At 46.3% G+C, this 19,735-nt stretch overlaps 1 protein-coding gene across 1 annotated transcript in view; it reads left to right on the top strand.

The window, feature by feature from the left end:
- Positions 1-19,735, top strand: part of Acad10 (acyl-CoA dehydrogenase family member 10) — a 38,942-nt gene that overhangs the window by 403 nt on the left and 18,804 nt on the right. The window contains exons 2-8 of the mRNA XM_075980371.1: positions 4,960-5,162; positions 9,055-9,203; positions 12,358-12,552; positions 13,525-13,683; positions 14,622-14,781; positions 16,393-16,534; positions 19,570-19,638. Of these exons, the coding sequence (XP_075836486.1) occupies positions 4,976-5,162; positions 9,055-9,203; positions 12,358-12,552; positions 13,525-13,683; positions 14,622-14,781; positions 16,393-16,534; positions 19,570-19,638 (1,061 nt within the window). The 5' untranslated portion in view covers positions 4,960-4,975. The remainder of the gene's footprint in view (positions 1-4,959; positions 5,163-9,054; positions 9,204-12,357; positions 12,553-13,524; positions 13,684-14,621; positions 14,782-16,392; positions 16,535-19,569; positions 19,639-19,735) is intronic.

Raw genomic sequence — 19,735 nt, forward strand, 5'->3', positions numbered from 1 at the left:
GCCATGTGGAGACGGAGAAGCCTGTAGGTTCTGGTTAAATTTGGGTTTGTTGTTTGATTGTTTTGAGATGGGGTCTGTTGTAGTGCAGGCTGATCGAACTCTTTAAGTTGCAGAGGATGTCCTTGAACTTCTGCTCCTCCTGCCTCTTCCACCTCCCAGTGATTAGGGGCCTCTGCTGAAGGCTTTGTGCTTGACATGGTGGCAGGATAAAACTAACGCAAGAATTGTCAGCCATGCATTTGCCATAGTGAGCACACACACTGGAATGTACTTCAGTGGTAGAATGCTTGGGGTACCGGCTCTGAGTTCAATGTCCAGTAAAAACACACACACTCACACTGGGTTCAATGTCCAGCACACACACAAGGAAAAGGAAAAGAAAAGCCAGTTAAAATCAATGCATATGTGGAAAAAACATGACAGGTTACTTTTCTGTGTATATGCTATAATGTATGAAATGTGGGAGAAAGGACTTGTCCCCAAACTGTATTCGTTACAGGAACACACGATACATAGAAGAGCTTATGCTATATCCTATGTACTACGTCTCACACCCTGTTAATGCCAGGGTTTCCCAACTTCTGTCTTGCTCACGTTTTGGGTCCTGATAACCCTTTTGGGGTGCATGTCTGTCTGTGGACCACAGATGTCAGTAGTACTCTCTCCTCCTGGTGATCAACAAAAACGTGCCAGATACCGCTAAATGTCCCCTCTATGGAAAGCTCCTGGCTTATATGAAAGTGCACTAGCCACCCACTCAGAGCGCATCATGTGACCATGTGTCAGTAGCAGGCATGCCTTTCTGTGTTTTGTTTTGAGACAGGGTTTCTCTGTGTATCTCTGACTGCCTTGGAACTCGCTCTGGCCTCGAAGCTCACAGAGATCCTCCTGCCCGTGCCTCCTGAGTGCTGGGATTAAAGGTGTGCGCCACCACTGCCCAGTCAGTAGTAGACATACCTTTGGCACGCTAAACACATGCCATGGTGCTGAGGCACACCCCTAGCTCAAGTGGTAGGTAAGTAGTGTGCCAGGTACTTACTCGATAGTTTTCCATTCTTTACCTTAGGTAATGGTGACCCTGAAGATGAAGACTTTCCTCCATCTAGCCGGGCCCCACTGGACCGGTTTCTCTTGGCCCAATGGGTCCCCTCAGCTGCTTATTAAATAACCACTCTGAGGCTTAATATCAGTTACAGTTGTTTGGCCAATGGCTTAAGCTTCTTACTAACTAGCCCTAACTATAAATTAACCCATTTCTACCAGTTTATATTTTCCCATGAGGCCTTCTTCCCCAGCGGCTACATGGCGTCTCCTTGACTCTGCCTACTCTTTCTCTATATATCCGTTCAGATTTCCTGCCTGTCTTTACTCTGCTAAGTCAATGGTCCAAACAGTTCTATTCATCAGCCAATAAAAGCAACGCATATTTGTAGCATACAGAGGACAGCCCCAGCTCAAGTGGCAGATAAAGGTGTGTCAGGTACTAACTTGATAGCTTTACATTCTTTACTGCAGGTAATGGTGACACCTTTTGGCAATAGGTACTATAACTGCCCCATTTTACGTAGGAGCAACCTAAGGCACAGATATTGTCCCCAAGATTTTACTTCCAGTAGGTAGCAGAGCTGGAATTTGAAATTAGAACATCACCCCGTATCAGTTATGTCTTTGCTAAGCCATCTCTGTAATATATAACAATGCACTATGTGGCTATTTATGAAATTATAATTCAGGCAGTAAGTCTACATTATTCTAACCTCATCCTTCAGATTGATAGGGAGACAATAAATCTTCTTTTTGGTATAAAGGATTACAGTTCCAGAGAACTAGTATCATTAACCGGGAATGGACAAGCTGTCAGAGCTCTTTGTGGCTGTCAGTCCTGTGGTGTGTCCCTGTTCTTCCCTCCCTGTGTCCTCCAGCGCTCTCCCTCTTCTTGCTGTGTAGCCTTGACTAAGGTGGCCTTCAAGGCTGTCCTGCCTCTGCCTTCCTTGTGCTAGGAGCACAGCCGTGCATCCCCACTCCCTGCTGTTTTCTGGTCCATCCAGTTGATTCATCCTTCAACTTACTTCACCCGAGGAACTGCTGTGACTCTAGAAACAGCACCAGGTCCCCGGGGATGGATGTCTAAAAGATAATTAAGACAGTCCTTGCCTCATGGAGCTTGCTATAGGAGCAGATAGAACAGTTACCATGTGATGGGGTAAATACTGCACTAAGGTACGGAACAATGAAGGTGAAGGTGGGGGAAACCCCACCCCAAAGCTGCTATAGCCAGCATGGGAAAAGAAATAAAATCTCCAGGGAAGAAGGCAAGGCTGAGGTGTAAAAAGAGTGGAAATTCCCCAGGCAGATGAAACAGGGGAAAGGGCTCTGGTCTACAGCAGGTGCCAAGGTCTGGAGGCATGAGAGAGCTTGCCTAGTGTGTACAAAGGCCAGAGTCGATCCAGCAACACACAACCAGAGGTGGTAACAGAAGCCTGTAGTCTCAGCCTGCACAGCAGCCTGGGTCCTTCCTAGGCTTTGGCCCTGGCATGGAGAGAAGTGACACTGAGAGGAAGCTCATCAGCCTTCAAGTTTGGGTGCGTTTGTTGCTTGGTTGGTTTTCACAACAGAGATTCTCTGTGTAATAGCCTTGACTGTCTTGGAACTATGCAGACCAGGTTGACCTGGTCAAATATCCACCTGCCTTTGCCTCCCAAGTGCTGGGATCAAAGGTGTGTACCACCATGCCAAGCAAGCTTTTTTTTCTTTTCTACCGAATGCAGCTATTTGTTTGTTCATTTCTTTAGTTTTTGTTTTGTTTTTTGAAACAGGGTTCCAATGTGTAGCCTTGGCTGTCCTGGAACTCACATTATAGACTAGGCTCTCCTCGAACTTGCTGAGATCTGTCTGCCTCTGCCTCCCAAATGCTGGGATTAAAGGTTTGTGTCACCACGCCCAGCTGAGTAAATTAATTTTAAAAAAGATTATTTTTGATTATGTGTCTGTGTGTGTGTGTGTTGTATGTTTTCACCACAGTGCAGATGTCTGGCAGATCCAATTTTTTTAAAAGATTTATTTATTTATTATATATACAGTGTTCTGTCTGTATGTGTGCCTACAGACAGAAGAGGGCACCAGATCTCATTATAGATGGTTTTGAGCCACCATGTGGTTGCTGGGAATTGAACTCAGGACCTCTGGAAGAATAGTCAGTGCTCTTAATCTCTGAGCCATTTCTCCAGCCCTAGATCCAATTTTTGATGAAAAAGTACATCATGTCATTTTCAATATTTGCCACTTTAGAATCTTATGTTAGTTGGGTAGAGAGGTCCATATGTGCCAGCCATACCAGATTCTTGGGGAGGCTGAGGCATGAGGATTGCTTGATTCCAGGAATTGGAAACCATCTTGCATAGCAGATAATAAAAGAGAATAAATAAATAAACAAATAAATAAATAAATAAAGCAAAAATAAAAGAGAAAAAAGGAAGAAAAGTTGCTTTTTATGTTTTTTTTTTGAGTTCTTTTATTTTTACCTGGGGTGTGTGTGTTTGTTTGTTTAGATAGGATCACATTAGGTAGCCCTGGCTGGCCTGGAACTCACAGAGATCCTTTGCCTCTGCCTCCTCAGTGCTAGGATAAAAGGTGTGCACTAGCAAACCCCAATAAGTGCCTAATGTCTTATGCTTGATTAAGAAGGCCTCCAAAGTTAGGGAAGCAGGCCTTTTGGCATTCTGGTGAAGGAAGGGGTCTAGAGACAGTTTGCTTCTGAGAGCTCAGACCCAATCAGTGGGTCCATCCCATGATGGATTGATAACGTGATGTCTTTGTTGGAAGTGGCATCTTGCCCTGGCCATTTCCCATATTCCCTCTCTTTGCTTCTTGCTTGGCTGTGAAGTACATATCTCTTTACTGTCTTGCTTCCTGCCACCATGATGTTCTTTCTGGCCAAGTTCATGGAGCCGCACAGCCACGAACTGAGCTCTCTGAAACCATGTGCCAGAACAAATTGTTCCCTTGTGCTGCTTCTGTCAGGGAGTGGGTCACCACACGGAAAAGGTTATTAATGCACAGGTTGCCTAGGCTAGCGTGAATTCACCAGTCCTGCCTCAGCAGCTCCAATGAAGGTTTTAAAATGGGTTAAACCGGGCATGGTGATGCCAGCTTTTATTTTTTATTTATTTTTTTAAATATTTATTTATTATGTATACAATATTTTGTCTGTATGTCTGCAGGCCAGAAGAGGGCACCAGACCTCATTACAGATGGTTGTGAGCCACCATGTGGTTGCTGGGAATTGAACTCAGGACCTTTGGAAGAGCAGTCAATGCTCTTAACCACTGAGCCATCTCTCCAGCCCTTTTTTATAAAGTTTTTTTTTTTTCGAGACAGGGTTTCTCTGTGGCTTTGGTGCCTGTCCCGGAACTAGCTCTTGTAGACCAGGCTGGCCTCGAACTCACAGAGATCCGCCTGCCTCTGCCTCCCGAGTGCTGGGATTAAAGGCATGCGCCACTGCCTTTTAATCCCAGCACTCCAGAGCAGAGGCAGGCAGAGGTCAGCCTGGTCTACAGAGCTAGTTCCAGGACAGCCGGGGCTACACAGAGAAACCCTGTCTCTAAAAAACAAGAAAAAAATGAGGTTACAAGGTGATCACATCTGCAATTCTGATGGGTTACTCTGGCTGATGAAGGAGGAAGGTTGGAAGGAGGATTGAGAAGAGATAGAGGGGCTTTTGAGGTCCCTGAAGAGAAGGTGGGAGGCGGAGGTGCTCTGGAGGAAAAGGGATTGAGGAGATTCACGGCTCAATTTCCCTTTCTATGGATGTAGATGTTGAGGAGTGAAGGTCCCCTTGGTGGAGTCATCGAGTCCAGCTGTGTGGGGTTCGAGTGCTTGTTGGGCATCAGCTGAGGCTTGTGGTGACGCCTCTAGCTCGGGGAACTGGATCAAGCTGCTCTATACCTTCCTTCCACACAGCCTGTGCCCCCCCGCCATGAGCATAAGGTGGCTTTTCCAGCCGTCTGCTCTCCACTGGGCATGGAGGACCGCTGCCTTGAGAAGTACCCTGGGCAGGCAGCGGGGAGTCCTGCGCTGGACACATTCTGGAGGCCACAGCTACAGAGCAGTCATTTTTGACATGGGCGGAGTTCTCATTCCTTCTCCTGGAACCGTGGCTGCTGGTGAGCTCAATACTTTCAGTTTGGGGGTTGGTGTGGGGAAAGGAGGGTAGGGGGACAGACAGGCCCTGGATTCCAATTCTAAGCTCCAGTTAATAGCAGTGTTTGATGCAACGGCTTTGAGTCGAAGTTGTCTTGTCATTAAATGTGGGCATTTTATTTCAAACTACCACACCCACAGAACCATTTGATGGAGGCGTTTTCGTAATGGAGGTTCATGTTTCCCTGATGACCCTGGCTTGTGTTAATGTGACAATAAACTAACCCAGCACAAAGTCCGTAGTTTATAATTTCTAATCCTTAGAGATTAACTAACTTAAGATGAACTGAATGAAGAAAGAAGCAAATCCAGCCATGCGGTGGTGGTTCACTCCTTTAATCCCAGCATTTGGGAGGCAGAGGCAGGTGGATCTCTGAGTTCAAGTCCAGCCTGGTCTACAGAGCGAGTTCTAGGAAAGTCAGGACTCTCACCCAGGTCATATACCTAGTACCGCCAAGGGAGTGGCATGTGCCACCATGTTTGTCACTCTGTCTTTCTAATATCCCATATTCTCCAATTGCCTGTTTTTAATATGTTAATAGGTCACAGAGTTCTTTTCCTGTAAGTTCCTAGTGTTTATATGTATATACATGCGTGTATACATATATATGTATATATATACGATTTATTTTATGTTCATTGGTGTTTTTTGCCCACATGTATGCCTTTATGAAGGTGTCAAATCCCATGGAACAGGAGTTACAGACAGTTGTAAGCTTCCATGTGGGTGCTGGGAATTGAACCCAGGTCCAGTGGAAGAGCAGTCAGTGCTCTTAACAGCTGAGCCCTTGCTCCAGCCCAAGTTCCTGATATTTCTTTCTGAACCTTAGTAAGAGCCTTTTGTTATATTGAGGAACAGCTTTTAATGTTTTTGAAGAATTATTCATCAATTTTATTTTATATGCATTTGTGTGTGCCTGCCTAAGTTTATATATATATACAGGTGTCTATGGAAGCTGAGTTCTCTTCAAGAGCAGTAAACACTCTTAACTAGTGAATCATCTCTCTGCCCTCTCATCTTTTGATTTATTTATAATATTTTTGAGATTTTTTTCTTTCTTTTCTTTTGAGAAAGGATCCATACTAAAATTTCATTAAAAATACCATTAAAACCATCTGTATTTTGTTTCCTTTATAGTTGTAGGCTTTCAAGTCTTAGTTAGGAAATTCTTTTCTACTCAGGAGGCAGAGGCAAGTAGATCTCTGTGAGTCTGAGGCCAGCCTGGTCTGCAGAACAAGTTGCAGGTCAGCCAGGGCTACAAAGAGAAACCCTGTCTCAAATAACAAAAACAACACCAGCAAAAGGAAATTCTTTTTTATCCAGGTAGGGTGGTTCACACCTGTAATTCTAACACTTGGTAGAGTGAGACAGGAGGATCACTGAGTGTTCAAAGCTAGCCTGGGCTACACAGTGAGTTGGATGCCACCCCGGGCTATAGACCCATCTGTACCAACATCATTTATGGACTACTCAGGCTAAAAGAATATGAAAGGGTGGCTGGGGAGAGAGATCAGTAGGCGCTCCTTTCAGAAGCATGAGGCTCTGGGCTGTGTCCTTGGAATCCGTGTGAAAATGCTGAGTGTGGTGGCCTGTGCTGGTGATACCAGTGCTGGGTAGCTGGAGGCCACAGATCCCAGATGGCCAGCCAGGTTAGCCTGATTACTGAGCTCCAGTCACAAGCTCTGTCTTGAAGGAGATGGATGTCACTCCTGAGGATAACATCGGAGGCTGTCATCCTGTCTTCACACGTGTGTACATACATGCACACACATCTAAATAAGGAAAGCAAAGGACACTTGCTGCTGTGCCCTCCATTTCCAATAGGTTTCAGAATTCTGTGAGTAGACACCATTGACAAAAGTTTCTTGTTTTCCCAGCAAACGCGTGTATCTGTGAACATAGCCGTGGGTGCCTGAGAGTGCAGTAAAAATATGTACATGCACACATGCAGTAGAGAATATGTACATGCACACATGCAGTAGAAAATATATACATGCACACATGCAGTAGAAAATATGTACACGCACACATGCAGTAGAAAATATGTACATGCACACATGCAGTAGAAAATATGTACACGCACACATGCAGTAGAAAATATGTACACGCACACATGCAGTAGAAAATATATACACGCACACATGCAGTAGAAAATATGTACACGCACACATGCAGTAGAAAATATATACACGCACACATGCAGTAGAAAATATGTACATGCACACATGCAGTAGAAAATATGTACACGCACACATGCAGCAGAAAATACACGCACACATGCAGTAGAGAATATGTACATGCACACATGCAGCAGAAAATATGTACATGCACACATGCAGTAGAGAATATGTACATGCACACATGCAGTAGAAAATATGTACACGCACACATGCAGTAGAGAATATGTACACGCACACATGCAGTAGAGAATATGTACATGCACACATGCAGCAGAAAATATGTACATGCACACATGCAGTAGAGAATATGTACACGCACACATGCAGTAGAGAATATGTACATGCACACATGCAGCAGAAAATATGTACATGCACACATGCAGTAGAAAATATGTACATGCACACATGCAGTAGAGCACTCTGTAGAGACAGACTGCTCTCTACTTTTTTTCTTACTTGGTAGACTATTTTGCCAACTTTTCTTTTTCATGGTGGTAGGATCTAGGCAGGTCTTGTACATACTAAGCACACACTCTATATGGTAACCTCCCTCCAACCCCCTGCCCTTCCGTATGCTTTCATGTCAGTAGCCCTATGTTTACTCCAGGGGTTAGCAAGCTTTTCCTTTGAGGACTCTGTCAGTTAATTTTATGAGTTAAATTTATACCATCTCTGCCACAGGTAAGTTTCCAAGCTAGTCACTTGTGCATTGTCGTGAGCACAGGTATGACTGCATTCCAGGAAGACTCAGCAGGTAGGAGGCTAGGGTGCACCCCTTGTAGGATGCTCGCCTTGTGTTCAAGCCAAGTAAAGAAACAAAACCTGAGAATTCAGAGACAGATGTGGTCCCTGAGCCATGATCATAACTGACTTGATAAGCCTTTATCCATATACATTTACCTTGCAAACTCTTTTCTCTACCTGCGATTCCATATGTTTGTGCATAACCGTCATTTGCTTTGTAAATATATCTGGAAGAAATTCCTGAAGTGAAATTATAGCATCAAACATACATTGAGGAATTTTGACAGAAACTGCCAAATTGCTTTCCACAGAGGCTGTACTTGTTTACATCCAAGAACTGTACATGAGGGTGCCAGATTCCTGACATGCTTGCCAACTCTGGGACTAACAGAAAGGCTGTGCCCTTCAGAGTGGTTGGAGGCTAAGGGAGCCTTGCCGTAAAGCTTTGCGGTTCCCTGCATGTGTGTGCTGCCGTGACAGCAGTCATTCGGAAGAATGTCGTTCCTTCTCTCCTTATACCTTTCCGTACTGCCACTCTTGAGGCCCAGGCTCCACTTTTTCAGAAATGGAGCTTCCAAACAGAAGCTATGGGCTGGAGAGATGCTGGATGCTAGAGCATGCCTATTGCTCCTGCAGAGGACTTGAGTTCGGTTCCCAACCCCATGGCTCACAACTACCTGTCACTCCAGCTACAGAGGACCTGATGTCCTTTGCTGGCCTCTGCAGGAAACTCAAGTGAGAGTGAGAATGGGCCCTGAGAAGCACTGTGCCCCATCCGTGAGTCTCTCCTCTTGGTGTCAGAGCGACAGTGCAGTCTTCCCAGGAGCCCCTGCAGCTGCCAGTGATGCCACAGGATCTGGGCAGTCACTCCCAGGATCCTCAGCCATTTGTTGTTGTTCCTTATTTGGTGTGTGTTGTTGTGTCCTACAGAGTGGGAGGTGCAGAACCATATTCCTTCCGGAACTATACTGAAGGCCTTGATCAGAGACGGTGACAGTGGACCCTGGATGAGGTTTATGAGAGGAGAGATGACGACAGAGGGCTTCTTGGAAGAATTCGGAAGATTATGCTCTGAAATCGTGAGTGACACACATTTCTTTCCATTCTCGTGTTTCAGGGGAGGGTTGCTGAGACAAGGTATGTAGCCCACAGCAGTCTTGACCTCAATCTGCAGCCCAAGATGACTTTGAACTCTTGATCCTCCTGCATCCACTTTCTAGGTACTTGGGTCACAGGCATGAGTTTCCATGTCTAACTTTTTATATTGTTCTTTTTGCCTTGAAGGTACTAGCATTCAGCCATAAATTGATTTAAACGAACTAAAATGAAAACCTAGTAGCCAGTCTTTTTATTTTTAAGCTATTGCTTCCATGGTGAGGCATTTCAGCTTTGAGTTTATGTATGAAAAAATAGCTGTGCTCTTTACTGTAAGATACAGCAGATACTGAAACACCAGCCCTCAGCATGACTTTGAGCTAAAAGCTTATTAAATCAATAAACATTGACCATTTCCTCTGCATTGTACACTCTTTTAAGCTTTTCATTTACAGTAACGTCTATAACCTTCATAGCTCCACTGAAATACAATTTAAAATATAGTGGTAGGTTCCATGGAAGGACAGCGTGCCGGTGAGCACCTGTGAAAGTGTGTCTAATGCTGCTGATTTATATGCTTAAAATATTTACAGTGGGCCAGAAAGAAGGCTCAGCCTGTGAAAGTGCTTGCCACCAAGCCTGATGACCTGAGATCACTTGCCAGAATCAAAATGATGGAGGGAGGGACCTGACTCTTGAAAGTTGTGCTCTGACATCCACAAGTGTGAGATGTCACTTGCGCACCCACATATAAATAAATGTACTTTTTAAAAAAGATTTCTTTATTTAGCCGGGCGGTGGTGGCGCACGCCTTTAATCCCAGCACTCGGGAGGCAGAGGCAGGCGGATCTCTGTGAGTTCGAGACCAGCCTGGTCTACAGAGCTAGTTCCAGGACAGGCTCCAAAAGCCACAGAGAAACCCTGTCTCGAAAAACCAAAAAAAAAAAGATTTCTTTATTTAGTATGTGTATGTATATGTGTGTATATATATGCCAGTGTTCTGGCATGTAGGGCACCAAATCTTGTTATAGGTGGTTGTGAGCCACCATGTGGTTGCTGGGAATTGAACTCAGGAACTCTGGAAGAGGAGCCAGTGTGAACTTCTGAGTCATCTCTCCAGCCTTCATAAATGTACCTTTAAAAATACTAAAAATAACAGTAAACCTCAGAATTATGCTAGCAGGTCAAAGGTCAAAGGGTGACAACTGAGTTCCTGCTGGCGAGATGCCATGTTGCTTCAGCTGCAGGTACAAGAAGCACAATTAGGTTTCTAGGAAGAGAAAATGGAGAAACTGCTCATGACTGATTTCTCTTTAGGGTGCTAAGTTCTCATTCACTGGTGATGGTTGCATGACTCTGTGAGGACTAAAACCATCATCTGGGTGTGGTGGCCCATCCCATCCCTCTATTCCTAACATGCAGGAGGCTGAGGCAGGAGGACTGAGCAAAACGAAAGAGCTGAGCATGGGTGCACACCTTTAGCCTCAGCTCCAGGGAGGCAAGGGCAGAGGGATCCCTGTGAGCGCCAGGTCAGCCATGGCCTCATAGTGAGACCCTGTCTCAAAAACACAAAAATAAAATGAAGGAGCCCTTGACCTGTGCACCTTAACTTGGCACACTGGCTGTGTTAATTACATTTCAGTATAGCTATTATAAAATCTACCTGAGCCCACAAGCCTTGGCATTTTCAGATTTTGAAACCTGTTGTTTACAAAACCCACACATACTGGAATTTAAAAACAAAGAAAAATAGAGATTCCTCTGCAGGTAAGAGCACCTGCTGCTCTTGCAGAGGACCAGGGTTCAATCCTCAGCACCCACAAAGTCACAACCAATTACAACTCCACTTCTGAGGTTCCAATACCCTCTTCTGGGCCCTGAGGGCTCCAGGCAAGCATATGGTGCAGGTGAAACACCCATACACATATAATAATATACTTAAATAAAATATGTAAAGACCCTAAAATTACTCAGAAACTAAATTGTCTAAAGCTGACACAAGGTACAGCACAAAATCATCCAGTGCTGTAGGTTACTAACAATAAATGACAACTGAATATACTTTAAAGCTTAATGTTTCTTCTTCTTCCTCCTTCTTCCTCCCCCTTCTTCCTTCTCCTCCTCCTCCTTCCTTTTTTTTTTTTTTTGGTTTTTTTTTTTTTTTTTTTTTTTTTTGGTTTTTTGAGACAGGGTTTCTCTGTAGCTTTGGAGCCTGTCTTGGAGCTAGCTAGACCAGGCTGGCCTCGAACTCACAGAGATCCACCTGCCTCTGCCTCCCAAGTGCTGGGATTAAAGGCGTGCGCCACCACTGCCCGGCTTCTTCCTTTTTTTTTTTTTTTTTTTGAGACAGGTTTTCTCTGTACAGCCCAGGCTGTCGTGGTCTCTGCCTCCCAAGTGCTGTGATTAAAGCTTAAAGCTTGCACCACCTCTGCCAGGCTAATGTATCCTCTTTTGTTGGTCTGACATTTGACTGTTAATCCAAGAGTGGAATTGAAGAACTCTTGAGACCAGAGTAGGAACACATCCCTGGCTACTTTAGTTATTCTAACTCTAGCTCCAAGTACAGGGACTTGCTTTTCTGTTATTGTTTTTTTGGCAGGGATTGAGAAGGGGTCTCCCTGCCACTCTGTCTAACATCAAAGCTGAGATCCCCCTCCTTAACTCCCCAGGGTTGAATTAAACCCCAGTTTTTTTTATATTTATTTATTGTGTATACAATATTTTGTCTGCGTGTATGCCTGCAGACCCGAAGAAGGCACCAGACCTCATTACAGATGGTTGTGAGCCACCATGTGGTTGCTGGGAATTGAACTCAGGACCTTTGGAAGAGCAGGCAATGCTCTTAACCACTGAGCCATCTCGCTAGCCCCCTAAACCCCAGTTTCTAGATGAGCTTTTAAAGACTGACATATAGCACCGCCAGTGATATCTACATGTTGCCTGGTTACTAGGGAGGCTGAGGAAGGAAGATACTTGAATCCAGGGAGTTGAGGCTTGTCTGGCCAATATTCTGAGAACTCTGAAAATACAAATGAACCCCCTAAAGTCATAGGCAGCAAGCCTATGCAGTAAGATGCCAGGAATGAATTCTTGCCGGTGAATGCCTGCCAATTCTTCTGTCTTCTCTCCTGTTCACAGGCAAAGACTTCTGTGCCCGTGAACTCATTTTTCTCTCTGCTGACCAGTGAGCAAGTGGCAAAGCAGTTCCCAGTGATGACACAGGCCATCTCTCAGATCAGAGCAGGAGGCCTTCAGACTGCAGTCTTGACCAATAATTTTTATCTCTCCAATGGGAAAAGCTTTTTGCCCCTGGACCGGAAACAGTTTGATGTGGTAAGTACAAGGTGATGGATGTGATGTAGACAGTCTGGGTACAGTCTTAAATATTGCCTGCTAGCAGTCTCCTGTAAGTGGGTTTCTACTCACACAGCTGCCCAAGTTAGGTTTACACATAATACGTTTGAAATGATCTTTATTTTTTGCCTCTTTTTTTGTTTGATTGCTTTTTGGGTTTTTGTTTGTTTGTTTATTTTTGTTTTTTGAGACAGGATTTCTCTGTATAGCATTGGCTGTCCTGGAACTCAACTCACTCACAGAGATTGACCTGCTTTGTGTGTGCTGCTTTGTGTGTGTGTGTTAACGAGAAAGGAGAGAGAGAGAGAGAGAGAGAGAGAGAGAGAGAGAGAGAGAGAGAGAGAGAGAGAGAGGAAGAAACAAAAAAGAAACAGGGTCCTGACATAGAGACCAGGCAGCAACTCACACAGATCTTCCTGCCTCTGCCTTCCAAGTGCTGAGACTAAAGGCATTCATGACCTTATCTAGCAAAACAGGGCTCTTGCAATGCTCACAGCCAAGTGCTTGAGGTGGAGACATCCCACATCGAAACCCTTACCTGCGCTTACATGCCATCATCCCTCACATGTCATGTGGATTCTGACTCTCTCTCCACCTCCTGTCTGATGCTAACTTCCAGCCTGGAGCCATCCCATAATCCCTCACTGCTGTCTGTGAGATGGCTCTGTGGGTAAAGGTGCTTGCCATAGAGCCTGAGGACCTGAGTCCTTCCTGCCTTTCTTACAGCATGATGGGCGTTTATGAGGTTCATGGCTCCTTTCCTTGGGGCTGGCTCTGAGTGTGACCCCTAGGTTGTGTCCCCAGGTTTTCCAGTCCCTCACTTTAAGAAGGCAACATCATTACATAACAACCCTTCCTGCTATAGTAAACAACCCTGCGCCATCTTTCCTTCAAACCTGTGCCAGTGAGCTTGCGGAAGCTGCACCTCTAGGCCACTCCTCTCTCCCTCAGGTGGTGGAGTCCTGCCTGGAAGGCGTCTGTAAGCCAGACCCCAGGATATACCAGCTGTGCCTGCAGCGGCTGGGCCTGCAGCCCTCAGAGGCCATCTTCCTTGATGACCTGGGACAAAATCTAAAAGCAGCTGCCAGCCTGGGCATTCACACCATTAAGGTAACCTGATGTGTCTGGATTAGTCAGCACAAGCATGGCCCTGTGATCTTTTCCTGTTTGTGCCCGCAGCCTTCCTTGGTGACTCCCTTCAAATAGTCTTCAAGCTCTAACTATGAAGTCTGTAACTAGCTGCTCATGACCGCAATGTGGGAGGTAGGCAGTGTGAGGAAAGTGTCCTTTGACTGGCAGACTGGCTGAGCAGTGCTCCTCTAGATGGAGCCACAACCACAAGGGTCACTTTAGGTCACAGCTGTGAGGTATGGAAGCCATGTGCGTGGGGGCTCCCAGCCAGTTTAGTTCATCTGAGTTATCACTGTTGAACTCACAGGCCACAGAGACAGCCTCTGCTCCAGCCCAGCCTTTGGCCCTCTCTACAAGTATGATACGGGCTTTTGTGTTTGTCCTTTTGATTTAGATAGTCTTTTTGTATCCCAGGCCAGCCTTGAACTCCAGATCCTGCTAGTGTAGCTTTCCAGATTGTAGGGTGTGTCACCATCCTGACCTCTTGAGAACCTGTGGATGGTACTCTCCTGTGAAGGCAAGGCTCAGCATTAGATGCAAGAGAAAACTCATTGTGCTTCCTCTGAGCTGAGCAAAGGCTCCAGAGGCCATTGTCTGAGAACTGACTTCTGGGCATTTCCCTCTAAGACAGTGATTCTCAACCTGTGAGTCATAACCCCCTTGAGGGGCTCGAATGACCATTCCTGAAGGGTTGCGTATTAGATATTTACATTATGATTCATAACAGTAGCAGAATTACAGTTATGAAGCAGCAATGAAAATTTTATGGTTGGGGTCACCACAACATGAGGTAATGAGGGCCACAGCATTAGGGAGGTTGAGAACCACTGCTCTCTAAGGGGTGGTCCTCTTGGAGACAGGCAGACTGAGGGCCAGGCTGATTGATGTGCACAAGTTATGATTTTTCCTGAAACCAGGTTGGCCAACCCGAGGCAGCAGTGAAGGAGTTGGAAGCTCTTGTGGGTCTCCCGTTGTCTGGGGGTATTCCCAACACTCGTCCTGTGAGGAAGACCATGGAGATTCCAGTGGATGCCTTGGAGAAGTACCTTAAGGGCTTGCTGGGGACCCATGGCACTGGTAGGGTGGCTATCCTGTTAGGGGACTCTCTCCACACAGTGTGGTTGTCACTGCCCCACCCTGATGGACTATGCAGTGCTCTTCTGAGTGTCCCCTCACCACAGGCCTCCATCTCAGAGGCTGGTGGGGCTGGCTTTGCCTCAGACTAGCCACTGAGGAGGACAGAGCTTGGAGATGCGTTGTGTTCAGTGAGCGAGTCTGACTTTTTAGACAATAGTCTGTTTTGAGATGGTGACTGTATGTTATATGATTTTAGAGACTGGGAATCTAGCCAGGCAGTGGTGGTGCATGCCTTTAATCCTAGTGAAGCAGAGGCGGTGGCTCTCTGTGAGTTCGAGGCCAGCCTGGTCTACAAGAGACTGGGAATCTAGCTCAGTGGTAGAACACTTGCCTAGCGTGGGTGAGGTCCTGGTTTTGTTCTCAGCACCACCAAAAAAAGGAAAAGCCTGCATTATTTAAAACGCGGCAAGGTGACTCCTCTTCCCAGCTCCTCTCGCTCTCTGTTTTACCCTCTGAAGGAAGGCATCCCAGAGCTTTTGAAACTTTCCTGGTGAGTCCTTCCCCCAACTTGGTCCTCTCAAAAGCTCTTATTTATAGCTTCACAGCATGCTGTTTTCTAGCCTGGGTTTCCTGGCAGCACACTCCCAGAACCGAAGGCCTCTCGAGACCATACCAGCCAATGGCCAACTCCCGTGTCTGCTCACTCTCCTGCCAAGCAGAGCAAATCTTACTATGAAGTGGAGAGTTTTTGAGGTCTGCCTCTTCCAGGAGCCTGTAAAAGAGCTGCAGAACATAGCCTCCAGACTGGGAAAGTGTGTGTCCTTAGCTCCAGACTGGGAAAGTGTGTGTCCTTAGCCTCAGACTGGGAAAGTGTGTGTCCTTAGCTCCAGACTGGGAAAGTGTGTGTCCTTAGCCTCAGACTGGGAAAGTGTGTGTCCTTAGCTCCAGACTGGGAAAGTGTGTGTCCTTAGCTCCAGACTGGGAAAGTGTGTGTCCTTAGCTCCAGACTGGGAAAGTGTGTGTCCTTAGCTCCAGACTGGGAAAGCGTGTGTCCTTAGCCTCAGACTGGGAAAGTGTGTGTCCTTAGCCTCCAGACTGGGAAAGTGTGTGTCCTTAGCCTCAGACTGGGAAAGCGTGTGTCCTGTAGGCAGCTTTGGTGCCACATGACTCCTGTCAGCTGTCATGTCAGTGTCAGACATGGTTTGGAAGAGCATGCATGAGGGACATACAAGAGCACTTTTGATCTCAGGCATAGGACATTCTGTGGGGCCAGATGTGTGGCCATGACAGCTAGGATTGATAAACAGAACCCAAGGACATGTTTTCACCAGCCAGGAGTTAGCAACAAGCTATACACCCATATGGAGAGAAGAGGTGACCATTGTGTTAAGGAAGTGGCCTTTGCTGCACTGTAAAAGCTTGTGGTTCTGAGTTTTTAAGCCTGGGCTCAGTTGTTGTTTCTGGGAGGGGGAGAATGGTGTCTCTTGCTGGGAACCATACCGGAGGAAATCATACCTCCCAGAGGCACGCTGCATTGGGAGAAGGGATTCCCATCGGTTAGGATCTGGGTTCTGGCTCCCTTCTGAGTGTTCTGTATTGTCAAACCTGTAGGCCCCATGGAGCTCCTGCAGTTTGATCATGGACAGTCAAATCCAACATATTACATCAGGCTGGCTGATCGTCAGCTGGTTCTGAGGAAGAAACCCCCAGGGACCCTCCTTCCTTCTGCCCATGCCATAGAGAGGGAGTTCAAGTAAGTTTCTGGGTGAGGGGAGCAGAAGGTGACTGGCCGGCTGATGTCCCCAGCACACAAGCTCATCCTAAACTGTCAAGTCAGTTTCTGTGGGACTGCTCTGAAGTCTCTCCCTCCTTTAAACATTCCATATTTGTGTGTGTGTGTGTGTGTGTGTGTGTGTGTGTGTGTGTGTGTGTGTGTGTGTGTACATGAGTATGGGTACCCATAGAGACAAGAGGAGGGTGTTGGGTCTCTTGGAGCTGGAGTTACAGGTGGTTGTAAGCTGTTGTGTGGGTGTTGGGAGCTGACTTGATCCTCTGGAAGAACATAGCAGTACATGCTCTTTATTTTATGTGTATGAATGTTTTGCCTGCATGTATGCATGTCCATTCACCACATGCCCATGGAAGTCAGAAGGTGGTGGCTCCCCTGGAACTGGAGTTACCAGTGCTTGTGAACTGTTATGTAGGTGCTGTAAATTGAATTTAGGTCCTCTGGGAAAGTAACTAGTGCTCTTAAATACCACACCATCTCTCTAGCCTCACTGTGTATCCCTGACTCACTGGCTTTATAGACCAGGCTGGCCTTAAACTCATAGAGATCCACCTGCCTTTGCCTCTTACGTACCCAACTGCCCTGAAGCTTTTAAAACTATAATTACCAATTTCCACCAGAGGAGAACATGTTGCCTCCTTTCGTTCTGCCTCTGGTTTAATAAGGAGGTCTCACTGTTGCCCAGACTCGGCTCTAACTCCTGCATTCAAATGATCCTCATGCTTAAGCCTCCCGAGTGCCCGATTTTTCTTTTTCTTTCTCTCTCTCTTCCCTTTTTGAGAGTCTCATATAGCCTGTGCTGGCATCAGATTTACCCAAAGATGACCCTGAACTCCTGATTCTCTTGCCTGTTCCTCGCCAGTGGGATTGAAGGGGTGCTCTATCACTCCCCTCTTTTTACTTTAAATTATTCATAATTTTTTTGGCTTTGGTTTTTTGAGACAGGGTTTTTCTGTAGCTTTGGATTCTGTCCTGGAACTCGCTCTGTAGACCAGACTGGGCTTGAACTCACAGAGATCCTCACCTGTCTCTGCCTCCTGAGTGCTGGGATTAAAGGAGTGTGCCACCACCGCCCAGCTAATTTTAACTTATTTCAATTAATTATTTGTATGTGGGGTGTGCATAAGTGTGTACATGTTTGTGTGTGTACACGTGGAAGCTAGAAGCCAGCCTTGGGTGTGGATCCTCACTGTCCATTTGATTTTTGACATGATCACTGGGATCTGGGCCTAGTGACTAGGATTGGCTAACTGGCTGATAAGCCCCCTGGACCACCCATCTCCCCCTCCCCACTCTGGAATTACCAGCATGCACCTTTATGCTGGACTTTATGTGTGGGTGCCAGGATTTGAACTCAGGTGCTTATGATTATGCAGCAGCCATATATCTGACTGAGCTAACTTCCCAGCCCTTTTAAACAGAAGTTTGTTTTTTCCTGAGCAGGATTTTTCTGCTGCACAAGTCTAGTGAACTGAGTTTACTCCCTGGGACCCACATAAAGGTGGAAGAAGAGAGCCATCCCCACAGAGCTGCCCTCTGACTTCCGCGTTCATACTGTGGCACATGTGCCCCACATCGTGTATACATACATACACAATGATGGAGAAATGGTTTTAGATGTTCTTACCATGCACTCTTGCAGCATGGTCTCTAGGTTGCTCAGGTCAGCTTCCCTAGTAGCCAAGATTACAGATCTGTGCCACCAGGACAGTTTAAACACGTAATACAGAATTCTAGCTCCAGATCTCTGAAGCCTACACTGGAGTCTCTCAAGAAAGACTTCCTCCTCTTTCCCCTGCAGTGCAGAGTGCTTGAGAAAGGGGCTCAAGGAGAATGTGATGTCTTGGCCTCTCTTTCTTTTCCTGACTCCTAACTTTTGATGCTGGGTCACAGGCGCACACCTGTGTTGATGTGGTCTTCCTCCCTTTCTCCTTCCCTCCCTCCTTCCCTTCTTCTTTCCTTCCCTCTCTTCCTTCCGCCACAGTGGGGATGGATCTCTGGGCCTGTGTATGCCTGGTGAGCCTCCTACCACTGAGATACAGCACCACCTCCACCATACTATTTTAAATTTATTTTTATTGCATGTGTTATGTGTTCTGCATGCGTATGATATGTGCACACATGCGTTTGGTGTGCCTGTACATGTTCTTGTAGTTCTTGTATATGGAGGCCCAAGGTCAAAGTCAGGTGTCTTTTCTCAGTCACTCCCCACCTTTAAGTGTATGGGTGTTCTGCCAGCACACATGTCTATGCACTCCATGCATGTAGTTGCAAAGAAGGTGTTGGATCGGGCTGGAGAGATGGCTCAGTGGTTAAGAGCACTGACTGCTCTTCCAGAGGACCTGGGTTCAGTTCCCAGCACCCACATGGCAGCTCACAACTGTCTGAAGATCCAGTTGCAGGGGATCTGACACCTTCACTCCAATGCATATAAAATAAAGTTAAATAGACCATAAAAATATTTAAAAAAAAAAAAGAAGGTGCTGGATCCTCTGGAACTGGAGTTTCAGAAGGTTGTGAGCTGTCACGTGGGTGCTGGGAACCACACCTGAGCTGTCTGTAAGAACAGACAGTGCTCTTAACCACAGAGCCATTTGTTGTTGTTTGAGACAAGGGTCTTACTATGTAGTCCGGACTGGCTTGGAACTCACTGTGTAGACCAGGTTGGCCTCAAACTCAGAGATCTGCCTGTCTCTGCCTCCCAAGTGCTGGGACTACAGGTGTGCACTGCCCTGTGGCTTATCCACCTTTGACATAAAGGTCTCCCAGTAAACCTGAAGTCATGCCTGTCCGTGAGTTCAGCACACTGCCTGTCTTCACCCCAGGCACACTGCCAGACTGGGGTTATAGGCATGTGCTGCCATGTTCAGGTTTTCACATGGGTGCTGGGATGTTTGTGTGGCAGGCACTTTACCAACTGAACCCACCCCAACAATGAACTATTTTTTAAATAGGAAAAGCACTTGCCCACAGTGATGTGTTTTCCTTTGTCCTGGCAGGATAATGAAAGCCCTCGGGAATGCTGGTGTCCCTGTCCCCACTGTCCTTGACCTCTGTGAAGACTCAAGGTAAAGACCTGTGTATTCTGCTGTGTGTCCTCAGACTACAAGAGAGAAAATCCTATTTACTAACTCAAGAGCCCGTTCCTTAGAGCTGAGAAAATCA

This window comes from Microtus pennsylvanicus, chromosome 1 (assembly GCF_037038515.1).
Source record: "Microtus pennsylvanicus isolate mMicPen1 chromosome 1, mMicPen1.hap1, whole genome shotgun sequence".
NCBI classification, from domain to species: domain Eukaryota; kingdom Metazoa; phylum Chordata; class Mammalia; order Rodentia; family Cricetidae; genus Microtus; species Microtus pennsylvanicus.